The sequence below is a fragment of the Oenanthe melanoleuca genome, chromosome 3 (assembly GCF_029582105.1).
Source record: "Oenanthe melanoleuca isolate GR-GAL-2019-014 chromosome 3, OMel1.0, whole genome shotgun sequence".
In the NCBI taxonomy this organism is placed as follows: Eukaryota; Metazoa; Chordata; class Aves; order Passeriformes; family Muscicapidae; genus Oenanthe; species Oenanthe melanoleuca.
In genome coordinates this window covers 43,861,861-43,874,738 of record NC_079336.1, presented here as the reverse complement: position 1 = coordinate 43,874,738, position 12,878 = coordinate 43,861,861, and the positions used below count along the sequence as shown (strand labels likewise).

Genomic DNA, 12,878 nt, shown 5'->3' with positions numbered 1-12,878 from the left:
GGGGCAGGTCCAAGGGCAGGGACCTGCAGGGAATAGAGGCAGACTGACAGACTGCTGCAGAGCACCGCGGGGGAAGCCTTTTATCTCACTTCAAGGAGCGAGGCATTCTCAAAAACTGTGCCAGACTCTGCCAGGGCATTACCCTAGGAGCTCCCCAATAGGCTCAAGGGCCGCCACAAATGAGGAAACAATTCAGGCTTCATACCACCAAGGTAACTCAAAGGGAAGTTGGTAGCAGGCCAGTAAATGATTAAAAGTCCCACTGAATTACACTGGCAGTTCATGAAGCAAAGTCAGAATTCTTTTAAAACACCAGTTAAGCTTATTTTACCAGTTTTCTTCCTGCCTTTTGTGAATACAACTGCTTCTGCAAGTTTGATATTAAGTCCCAGAATAGAAAATAGAGAAAATTAATTTTTCAGAAACAAATACCTCAGTATCTTAGGTTTTTAAATCATTAGTCTTAAAATGGGTTGTCTATAAAATCAGGGTGAAATGGGTTGCACCATATATTAATGTAGAAGCAGCAAATGTAATGGGGACATTTCAGTCAGACCACAGTGGCAATAAAAGCTGTAAAGACATTTTGTATAAAAGTCTGCACATTAAATTCAATAATTATCAGAATACAACAAAATTACATTTCAAAATGACAAGTTTGACATAAGAATAAGACTAAAAATGATGCATACAGTAACAAATAGGGAACTACCATCTTTATTCTGAATAATTTGAGACTGATCACAGTTCCTTTAGCACCACAAAAAATATTAAACATTCATTTCTTACCCTTCTAACAAAGCAGAATTTGAAAGACTGGAGTTAAGGCTAGCAAAACATGTACCCTTTAATATCAAAAACAACATACAAAATATGATGCCTACAAAGATACTTAAACATGTCAGTGTTGTCAATATTAGCAAACATTTTAGTATAAAATCACTCTAATCTTAGCATATGCACTTTCAAAACATTACAGCTGTTGACACAAGATATATATAGACTGGAAGGCATACTGCACATATGCCAAAGTTTACATGACCAGAAACTCACTGGCTGGCTGGATCTCTACTGGTGCTGTGCTTGTCAACAGGCAGGCACACAAAGGAGGGGATCACCTTTTCTTCAGCCATCTCTCACATTTCAGAACTACACCTCCTCTAGTGAAATGCAACATGTTTGTGCACACCCTGGTCAAAATACATTGTATTTATAGATACACACTCTTAATAGCAGAGGGTCCTTTCTGACGTCTGCAACACTTCCAGCTCTCCAAGGAGGAATCTGGGCCCCAGACCAAGCATTGCCTCTGCTCCCAGCTCAGAGGGCACAGCTGAGCCCCTCTGCAAGCAGCAAGGCAGGGAACTGCCCTGTGCCAGCACAGGCAGAGAGAGCCCAGACCTGTAAGGATGACCTGAAGGATGGAGCACTGATTCCCAACCTGACACAGACCTTTGGTGGCTGCAAGGAAGCACCTCCTGTCCCTTTAGCAGCACCTGTACAACCCAAGGCAAGGAACTGAGCAGGGCACTTCTGCTTTACAGTGGCAGCTACAGCAACTTTGACTCACGTGGGCAATTTTCAGGGACAATAAATTGCCATTGGAAATAAAATTAGAAAAACCTTTTAAATGCTAATGCTGAGCAGACAAACACCAGGATGCAAGAAACTGTAACTAAGTTATAATTTGAAGTCTGGCTTTGAGATTTGTACAGGTCTTCAAAAGTAGCCAAGACATATCCAACAATACTTTATTAGTTATACATTGGATCCTGTTGCATAGCTGAGATGCAATTAAGAACCCAAAGGGTTTTCCATTATTTCAGACTCTTTGCTGAACAGTTCTCTAAAGAATAAAAGGATCTCATACCTACTGAAAAAGTATAAAGCCTTGCTCAGAATTAGTATTGGTTCAATATCTGGTGTATTAAAATGCCAGTGTGAAATTTCCTGTCCTTCGTGATGCTGTCGTTTAAGTGAACCTCTTCCTACTCATTTTCTTCTGAAGATTTACCCTGAGAACATTCAATGAAAAGATGATTACTCTGCTTATAGGATACAAGAATAATGTCTATAGAAACTGTTCTCAAGAGAGGGATATATCAGAGTGATTTACGGGTTTTCTTGAATTAAGCTACTATTTTAGAATCAACCCCCAACAAGATTAAGGCTGGCATGATTTGGGTCATCAAAACAGGATTTACAGCACGTTTCCCATGAACAGGTTTTCACACCTAAAAATAAACTGTCACAAAGTCTTATTTGCATTTATTCAGTTAAAATAAAATTGAACATTCTGTAATTTTCTCCATTTCTACAATATTTTTAAAAATAAATTTACTAAATAGTTGCTATTAGTGTAGGGTTTGTCACATTTTTAGTTTGAGGGATTGATTTGGTTTTTTAAAAATAATAAATAATAAATAATCTCATTTTTAAAACCTCTGGGCATACAGGATCTAGTATCTCTCTCAATAAGTTTCTCAGTGGTTGGTCAGCCTCAGCACAAACAATCTGAGCTTGTTCTTCATCTTACCTAGCTTTTGTCCAGAAAAGAGCATTTGTTGCTGGACATTTCCCCCACAGATACAAGCTAACAAAAGATGCTAATAGAGTTCTTGAACAGTAATTTGCTTTACCTTCTCTGAAAACCCTTTCCAATTTTAGCATTGTTGCAAAACAAGCACTGCCTCAGAACTGGGTTTGTTATTCCAACACCATCACACCAGCAGAGCTTCCTTTCTCCTAAACTCTGCTTCCCTCTCATCCAACATCCCACTCATTAGCTGGTTTTACCATAGGAATCACTCCTAAACAATTAGCCACCATACCTTCCTCATGGAGGTCATGGTTCTTGCAGTTTTTGGTTTGTGGGTTTGAGGATTTTTGTAAATTTTATGCAAATATGAGAGTTTGGATTAATTTTTTTTAACAGCATGGCAATAATTAATCCACACTCTTGATATACTATTCCCATGCCATTTATAAATCTTTACAACTATTATTTTATATACTCTCCCAGATAATTTAAAGTTGCAGAGCAGCAAGTTGGAAAGATGCCATAATTACACCAAGATTCCCAGTCTCAATCATTTCAAATTGCATCAGTGATAAAAAAAGCAGCAGCTTTGCTTTTGGTATAAAATTCAGGGCTAAAAACACACGAAATGCAAGATCTATGATGAACACTAATTTTTCATTACAGAACAACAGGAAACGAGAGTCTTTTACCAACACTTAGCCAACAACACCTTCTGTGTTGTCTGAATGGAAAATAATACTGAATAATCATGTTCGACAGAAACACTCCAGACAAGAGCAGCATTGGCTGTCAGCATCACTTTTGTAATGAAGGTAGTAATTTTAATTAACACTACTATGCATAATTTAAGGACATTTTTAGAAGTACTTACAATGTGCCAAAGCACAAGTCCCAGTGAACCTGAAGGGACTTCTGTTTTCCAGGTTAGCCTCCCCCCCACCTCCAAGTCCCTCCACATATGTCTCTCTAACATTTTAAAATTAAATTCTTTTAGACCTCACTCATGCAAAGGGGATTGAAATTCTGCAACATAAAAAAAGCCTGAGCTTTGGTCTACAATAATTAGAATGCTTTGCATGATTATATTTAAAGAATTTCTGTCAGTTGCTAAATGTAAACATTAAATGCAATAGTATTGCTGTTTTATATGGGTTTTCTGAGCAATTTACAACAACACTGGAAAAAGAAGAATGAAAATAGAAAAGATAGCAAAGGCTATAATTTAAAAAAAAGAGGAACAGTATGCCTCCATGGTTTATGTAAAGAACAGTTACTAATTAAAAAAAGCACTTAAATACGCATTTTGTTCAGATCACATTTAGTTTACTCTGCTATGACAGTTTTAAATGAGGCAACAAAAATTATTTGTATTGAATGGACCTGAAATAAAGAATGATTAAGTATTCCAGTGATTGCTGAACCATATCCACAGACAAGCAATGTGCTTAGAAGTGTTTTATGATCAACTGAAAGGCAGTGTTTTCATCTCAAAGTATTATGCTTTTAAACATTTTTCAGAAAAAGAGGTTACTTGCTTGACAGTGTATAACACCTAAGAATACATAAGCAATGGGGCCATTTGTTTAAGATGTTAAGCAAGAAGTAGGACATGAAAAGACATTTCTTTATATTTGAATAAAATATGGAGCCATATAATCTATAGGCAATTGAGCACAGCTATAAAGACATGTAATAAACCTGCATGTTCACTTAGTGCAAAAATCTTTAATTGCTGAATGTTGTTTTAATAGCTCACGTATATTTCCACATTAAAAACAACTTGGTATTGCACTTAGAATGTATCCTTTAAAGTTGTCTTGGCTTTATGAAGCAAAAAAAAAAAAAAGGAAATCCTAACAAGTACAATGGAATACTTTAAAATTTAGTCTAATTCACAATACTGCTGCAAAGAATTAGTCAGTACAGTTTTAAAACTATCCACTACTCTGAGGTTTGGCTGAAAAAAAGATTTATACACGTACACCTTAAGGGTATTGCCTTCACCAAATAATAATAACAATAATAGTAATAAAAAAATCTATTATTCAGCAGCTTAACTTCTGAATGTGTTTGCACTTGGAGCTTGGTTTGCACGTATTCAAAACCTGAGCCCATCAAAAATGCCATCGTTAATGTTCTTTGGGCTACTGTGAAAGGTGAATGCAAACACAAGTGAGTGTTTCAACAGTTATATAACAATTTAGCTTTCTAATGAAACAATCATTTCAGCAAAAGGATGCGTATTTGTGTTCACAATAGAGAATTATAAAAGACTGTAAACAGCATGATAAACTTCAAAAAAACAGATCAGTCATAAGAGCTACTACATTATCCAGTATAAACACTCAGGGGTGTGCCTGCAGAGGATGGATCATAGACATCATTGCAAAATCCCAGGTCAATGAAGGAAAAACAGCTTTCACATTTCCAGAAATCAGTCCTGATGGATTAGAAAAATATTCTCTTCACACACAGAATCACTATTCACGTACACACTAAAGCTACAAAACTTCAAATACCTTGAAAATGTGGCTTGAAATCAAATTCAAAGACTTGTCAAAAAAGTTCAATGGTATAAAAGATTCTTGTAGCAGTTTTGCAATTTGAGCAATAGTTCAAGACTTCAGTATCATATAATATCTTCAGCCAAAAAGTAGAAATCTAGCTTCAGTAGGAGGAGGTCAGGATGGTACAGGGAAAAGAAAAAGGCATCAAAAGCCAGAATCCAGTTCTTTGACTGGCTTTTCTGTCGTGTCTGACACCAAAGTGCTTTCGTTTTCCAGCATTTTCTCAGTAGTTTCTCCATCAACAGGTTTTGCTCTCTCTTTCAACTTCTGCCGTTCGTGGACCCAGGGGATGAAACACAAAATAGCTCCTCCAATGAGGGGAGGGACTCCAGCCAGGTAAAATGCCACATCGTAGGTGCCAAGCTTATCCCGCAGCAAACCTGGAAAGGCAGAAAGTTGCCACTCATAAACAATGGGACCTCAGGGATCTACAAAAAACAGGTCATGGCTTTGGGTTCAGAAACTCAAGACCTGGCACGGATTTTAACTGCTGGAAGCTGACAACCTGATGGTCAACCAGAGGTGTACATGGAGGTACAAAGGTGTTCCAGAGTTGACGTGGAGCAGTAATGAAGATGTCAGTATGTCACTCCTCCACCAATTAAAAACTGCTTTCTAGCCACTAAAAACATGCACCATCTTTCCAATTTGAAAGTTGCTCATTTGGAGCAATTTGCTCATTTTTCTCCAGCACCTGTATCTTGCCATGACTTAGAGAAATTCTCCCTCCTTTTGGTAACAGCTGCCTCTGACCAATATGCCCATTCTTGTAATTCTAGATATATTCCATATATTGCATTCCTCGTGGCCTCCTTTTTAATAAGAGTGTTTTCCAATAATTCATTCTAATTGCTCTTTCCAAATTACTCCCATTAGTGCAATTCCATTTAAGTACTAATAGCTGTGACAGTAGGAAGCAGATCAGGAAGCACCAAGTCTGTGCTGTTCCAGCATTAAGATTTTGTCCTTTATAATGCTGCATAGTTCAATTAAGTTTTACAAAGCATCTTTCGGTAGCACTCACCAAACCTCAGGGTAAATTACCACTGAAAATCATCAGTGGTTAGGAGTACAGCTTTAGCTATTTCTATCTTCCAAGAACTTCCAAGTTTTCATCTTCAAAACCTGTACTTTATCTGTCTCCCACCAAAGGATGAATAAAGCCAGCACTCCTATTTAAAGTGACTGGAGCTTTTATCCTCACAATGATTTTAATATGAGCAAATCTTAGAATCCAGTTAATTTTCAGATTTTAATTTGGAGGCCCTTTGTAACATGAGCAACTAACAGGCTGTCACTTGCACAAAATGGAAACTGTCAAGTCCTAAATCCAACTGGAAACCTATCTATATTTCTTTTGCGGAATGTTTTACACCTGCATAGCAATGAAAAACACTGAGCAAACTTTGAAGAGTGCAGTAAATTAATAACCCACGAGCAGCAGGTAAATTTCCTGTATCTTCTCAAGCACACAGAGATGTCAAAGCTTTACATGTGATGAAGGAATGGGAAATGCGACCAAAGAGTCATGCAAACACAAACACATTTACAGCTACAAACCCTGGCTACACTCACCTGCAATGGGTGGACCAACTGTCATAGGCACTGACATGAGCCCAAGCAGAAATCCGATGGCCTGGGAGACATCCTGAGCGCCCACGAGCTCGAAGGCAATGGGAGCCATGATGCAAATGAAGCACCCATCAAACAGGCCCATGAAGAGACACACAGCAACAAGAGCTCCAAAGACATTGCACAGGGGAATCATCATAGACATCAGCCCGATAAAAAAGAATGAGGCCACCTAAGCATGAGCAAGAAAAAAACAAAAATGCATTGCACCAAACTTGCAGATTTTAAGGGACCAGCTGAACCTCCTTGTATTTGCAGTGAATTAGATTGCCTGCCTGTATTCACTTTAAAATAATCAGTCTCCATGGATTACCACCGTCAGAAGTCACATATTAAGATAAAACAAACACCTAAATTGTGATGGGCAAAGAAAGTCCACTACCCATTTTGCAAGCTTTGAAAATGCAATTGTAATCCACTATCCTACAGTGATTGTGTAAGGTCATTTCTCATGCACTAATATTTTTTGAGAAATAACTCACAGAAATATTAAAAGTTTAAGATAGCTGGAATACTGTAATTAAACTCCTCACTGTTTTAAGTAAAAATATCAGTATTATGAGTGGTTATTTCAGGGTGCTTATACTGAACAGAAGTGAAAACATTAAATTTTTCCATAGAAAAAAAGGTATCCTGATGTACTGCTGTAGTCATGCACACTTGCAAAGATTTTCTAATATAATCTTAGGTTATTTATTTGTTTTAGATTAAAGAAATAAAGCTGTCTTTCAGAAAAATGAAGCAGAATTAGAAATAAAATAAAAGCAGTAACAGTTTTGCCTGTGCACCATCCATATGTAAGCACCCAACTGCAATAAAACATCAAGGAATCTAAATTCATCCACGGCAACAACTACAGTAGAACAGTAATTCTTTCCTAAGAATTTTTGATTTCCATACTGTAGTGCAGACAATCCCCACTAGATGCCTCCCTTGCTATTCATTTGAAGAGACCAAATGGCGCACACACCTTGCAGTTGCCAATATGAAAGTCAACTAAAGCTTTTAAAGCTTTTCCAAAATCCCTAACACTAACAGTATTTAAAAAAAAAAAAAAAAAAAAAATCGTTTAAGTGTGGAGGGAAAGTAGAGTATGTTCTCCTCCATCTCCAAGCTTTAGCATTTCTGGAAGCCAGGACTCCTTCTGCAAAATCTCCTCAACTAAGCACCTCTTGTATTGCCATGGCCATACCCCTGTGTACTATGCACAGAACATATTTGATACCAAATTAGTGCCTGTCAAAGATCAAGAGATCCAAAACCCTCAATAGAGAAACATGGCTTAATTTTTTCCCTGTCTGGGGAAAGCCATTATGAAATCATAATCTGGGAGAGAACAGAAAGAAAAATCTAGAGACTCCCCAAAGGTTCTCACTCACATACTAATGAACAGTAATTTCTTTCATTCGCAGCTGAAAACAGGAAAAAGACATTTTCATAGCACTAAAAACAAATCAGAGATTCATAAACTTTAAACCAAAAGCTCCTAGTATCAAAACCCATAAACTGAGTTTTCTAGAGTTTTGAAACTTCTCAAATTTGAATCTCCAATCAGTTAATTCTGTTTACTTATTAATAGTACCCAAAACCAAATCCTTCAGAATCCACAGTTTGAAAGGAATATAGAAACAATAAAGACATACCTGTAAATATATTTTTTTTGCACCAGGAATGTAATCTGCAACTCTGCCAAAGACCAATCTGCCAACTCCTGAAGTAATGCCCAGACATAGCAGAAGCACTTCTTCTGGCACACTGTCACCAAATCTGTCTTTTACATGATTCATCTGTTTAAAAAGAGAAAACAAATTTGCTTTAGAAATAAAAGATAGACCTTGGAAAACCTGAGTCAAATAGAAGCAATCTGTCAATCTCAGATTTACAAACTCAGATATAAATGGTCATCTGACTTACTCAGCTTCTACATATTTTAAAACACAGTATTTAGTGCAACACAAAAACAATTTGAAATGTGCTGTTGCTTTATTCAAAACTAATGAACTTAATCCAGGAAAACAAGAAGACTCTGTCTAATATAAACAAAACAAACACAAAACAAAAAGATAACAAACACATTCTCTTCAACCACTCTTAATTTAGTGATAGATGCAAAGTAATACAGAAGCTCTGAGGGCTACCAAGCTTGCAACATGGGTCAGGGCAGGAGCAGGAAGCAGAGAGTTGGAGACCAGACAGTGAAAGTAGGAAAGGCCCTCAGGAACATCTCATCCCAACATCCATGATATCCAGGGGCAAGGAGGACAAGGGGCAGAATCCAACTGCAGTGCCAAACACAACAGCAAGCACTCCCAGGAGAGGGAGCAGCTACAGCAGCAATGAACAGGGCAGACTGGAAAAATGATTTATCGGCCACTTCAGCCTGAAGAACTAAAGAAACTGATGGATGGTCCTGACAGCAGACCATCGACCACAACAGCATAAACTACCAGTGTCAGTAAATCCAACTTTTCAAGTCACGGTAAAAAAAATATATATCACCATATATATATATATAATATGTCACCAGACTGGCTTGATGGATTTGGAATTTCTTATATTCTCTCTACTTCCACAATATTTTTTGTTTGTGGTTTTTGCTGCCATTTTTGGGGGGTTTGGTTTGTTTTTTTTAAATCATCCCTAAAGAACAGAAAATTACCCACAAGAGATTTTTTGTACTGTCGCTTTTTGGAACATGCTTGGCAATACCAAATATGCCGAAATAGGCACTGGAAGATGTAGAAGTCATTTGCACAGTTCTGCAATTTCAATGTTGATAAGCAGTTCTGAACAAGAAAAGCAAAACTAGTAAAAACAAGTGAAAGTTCAGAGTTATGAAAGAGTAAGCAGAAGAAACTGATTTCAGGTAAAGATGTAGTAAAAACATATGAGGGACAAGGTAACCACAGGCTGATATCACTTCAAACCAGAAAACCTTTAATTTTTTTATCTATAAAATGAAAAAGTTTGATTTTAGTAAATGCTTCTAGAGCAAAATGGTCTCAATTCTTTCCTGGCCAGAATATTAGTGCACAAGCAGAGCCCTTTTTTCCAACAAGAAAATAGGACTTGCTGAGTTAGAGCAATTTTCTTAAGTATAAAATCTGTTGATTTTTTTTTTTTTCACATATCACAGAAAGCCTATTAAATCTAATATTAATTTGTCCAATATAACTGATTTTGCAAGAAAGAATAAAACCAGAATAAACCCCCTTCCTTTTTTAAGAAAAACTTCTAACTTAAATTGAAGACAGGTGCTTGTTCTGTTTTTGCCTTTGCTTTGTAAGACACATTTGGGAACAGAATCTGATGAAATTTTTCATCTGAAATGACATATAAGCATAAAAGATAAGCTGTTTTACTTATTCCCTTTCTGCCAAAAGTGAGAAAAGGAAAAGCTGACAGTTTTCCCACCCCTACATTTATGTGCCTGTCAACACCTGCTGGCCCAGCTGGCGAGAGAAGTCAAGGTGTTCTTTGCAATTTTTGTCACCTGTTCCACTTTCAGGTTTCTGCAGCCTCTGGATTGTTTAATTAGCAGGCCTGATCCATCCACTCCCTGGAGGCTTTTCAAGAGGCAAGATAAAGCTCTACATCTAGATAACTATTAACCCTGCACCTGCAACTGAGTAACTGGATTCCTCAAAGCAGCACAGGGGGTGAAATGCTGCCCCTCTTCCATCAAGGACGGAAAACACTGATTCAATTAACTCCTTAAGCAAGAAAATAACTACTACGCATCCCAAATTTAAAAATATCTAAATTAGTTGTTGGTTTGGGGATTTTTTTTGTTGGGTTTTTTGGTGGTGTTTTTTTTTTTTGCTTCCACTACTCTTAAGTGCATCATAACTAGATAGGAGAATTTTTTCCTCAGGAAGGCAGTGGAAGGCTGTCCAGAGAGCTTGTTCAGTCTCTTTCCTTGGAGGTTTTTCAGGACCAAGTGGAAAAAAAAAGCCTGAAGCAAGCTGGCCTGATCTCTCAGAGCTGATGCTCAGATCCTAAACAGCATATTCAATCTTCAGTGACACAGTCACTAAGTAAGCTGTAAGCAGCAGCAGTATTAACTGTCTGAAAATACAGTGATTCAGGACTAATTCAGTACTGTAACTCTAGGTTAAATATATGCATGAAGCAGCTCAAGCAAGATTCAGATTTCCACAGCTTTTTAGCTGTTACAACTACTCAAAAATCCCATGATGAGCAATTGCTTGTGAACATTCTCAGGCACTAAAGCTCTCCTCACAGCAGAACTATACAGAATTATACAACCCTGCATTGTCTACAGCAGCCAAGTGAGGACCCAGCCACACAAAGGCAAAAGCATTTCAATGTGTGTTGTGCCTGTTCTCAGTAATGTAGCTGCTTCTTCACCCAGGGCGGTGTGTATGCTGAATTGCAGGTAGAAAAGACCTGATGAGCTCAGGCAAAATTACAGTCTAGAGCAGCATAGATTCTTCATTTTTTAAAAAGATAAAATTATCCTTGCACAATCCAGTTTTCCAGATAAAGATATATAGACAGTCAAGGCCAGAACTGAATGCATCCCCGGCATCAGCATTCTTCTTTATAATTGTACTCTCTGCTATCAGGGTGAGACACACAGATCTTGTTGTCCAAAATCTCATTACTATTAGAATGAGACTAGAAGAAATACCAGCCACTTGATAGTGGCTGGAATACTGGAATACAGTTTTGGTTGACCTCTCTCCAACCAACCAAGACCGAGATTTTGCCAAGACCTTCCCTTCACTGCACACACATTTCAGTTACATTCACACAGTGAATCAAAGACATCAAGCTGAGCAAAGCTGTCAATCCTTTTTTCAAAACAACCTGAATCTGAAATAAGTGGTTATGAACTAGTAAGAAATAATTCTGTCAACCACTTTTTTCTCCATGTATATTCCATTTTGGGGATTTCCAGTCAAGCAAAGCTTTAGTAGGCTAAATGCAATAGTGTCTTTGACCAATGGCAGAATATAACCTAGGAAACTGAGCACATGAGAAGAAAACCACCATTTTCTTCAATTACTGATGTAAGTCCTGCTGTCTGACACTTTCACTGAAAACAAGCACAAGGATAAAAGGAAATGTTTAGAGAGCACTGCTGGTATCATTCATATACTAGTAATGCTATTAACTGCTCCAATTTAAGTTTCCTGAAAGAGCTGAGGGGGTGTAGAAGCCTAGAAGATAAGGGGGCTTGTGTGCATGTCTCAAACACTGATAGCCAGATAGCTGTGGAGCCAACCAAGGATTGTTGGCAATAACATACTGTGAAAAAGAACAGTGTGTGGCTGGAGAAGGGGGCCATGCAAAGGTAGGGCAGCACTTTTCCAGGACAAATGTCCTTGTTCTGGCTCCCAGAGATAAGAATGGTGCAAGCACAGGAATGAGGTCAAGAAGCCAGTACGGATTGCAGGGTGGAATCAGGACCAAAAAGCCCTGAAACCCTCCAACCCACTTCCAGGAAGGTCTACAAGAACAGACTGTGTATAACCTTCTCACTTTCTATGCATTTTAGTTATCTCCAGGGCAGAGAGAAGTAGCCCCACCAAGGCCAGGTGGCACCCTGGCCATCCCATCAGCTGGATGAACACTGTAGACAGGATTGGTGATCTCTTTCTTTGCAGTGAACTGTCCTGCATGATTGGAAGTTTCAGAAAGTGCTAAAAGCAGAGCATAAAATAACTCCGGATAATTCACTATTTATTTTCCAACATATGGACTCACCACAAAAATGGGGGGTAAGGAGGGCGAGAAACAGAAAAAGGAACTTGGTTGCCAGCAAGCTTTATACTGGGCACCAGGAGGATCACTTCAGGCAAATACATTTCTAGCCCAGACTCCACCAAAGAAACTTTTATAGGTGAGCAAAAAAACAGCAAAATGATCCAGCAACTCCCACACTTCTGCAGAAATGATGAAATTCATGTTAAGAGACAGAAATAGCATTACTAATACCTAACCCGGATCAATTTTTAAGGGAGTGTCAATATCCTGAGATAATTCCTATGAAATATTACTACACTTAAGTGTCTTCACATGACAAATACACATATACACATCTTCAAATAATTCCTGTTTACACACTTGCCCCAACAGTGGTAATACTTCTTTTTATCTCTTGTCAGTTT

General features: G+C 37.9%; 1 protein-coding gene across 1 annotated transcript in view; it reads right to left on the bottom strand.

Moving 5' to 3' along the window:
- Window positions 1-703: 703 nt before the first annotated feature.
- SLC16A10 (solute carrier family 16 member 10) overlaps window positions 704-12,878 on the bottom strand; it is a 63,168-nt gene continuing 50,993 nt past the window's right edge. The window contains exons 4-6 of the mRNA XM_056488089.1: window positions 8,385-8,528; window positions 6,685-6,913; window positions 704-5,489 (exon numbers count right to left, since the gene is read on the bottom strand). Coding sequence (XP_056344064.1) covers window positions 5,254-5,489; window positions 6,685-6,913; window positions 8,385-8,528 — 609 coding nt within the window. The 3' untranslated portion in view covers window positions 704-5,253. The remainder of the gene's footprint in view (window positions 5,490-6,684; window positions 6,914-8,384; window positions 8,529-12,878) is intronic.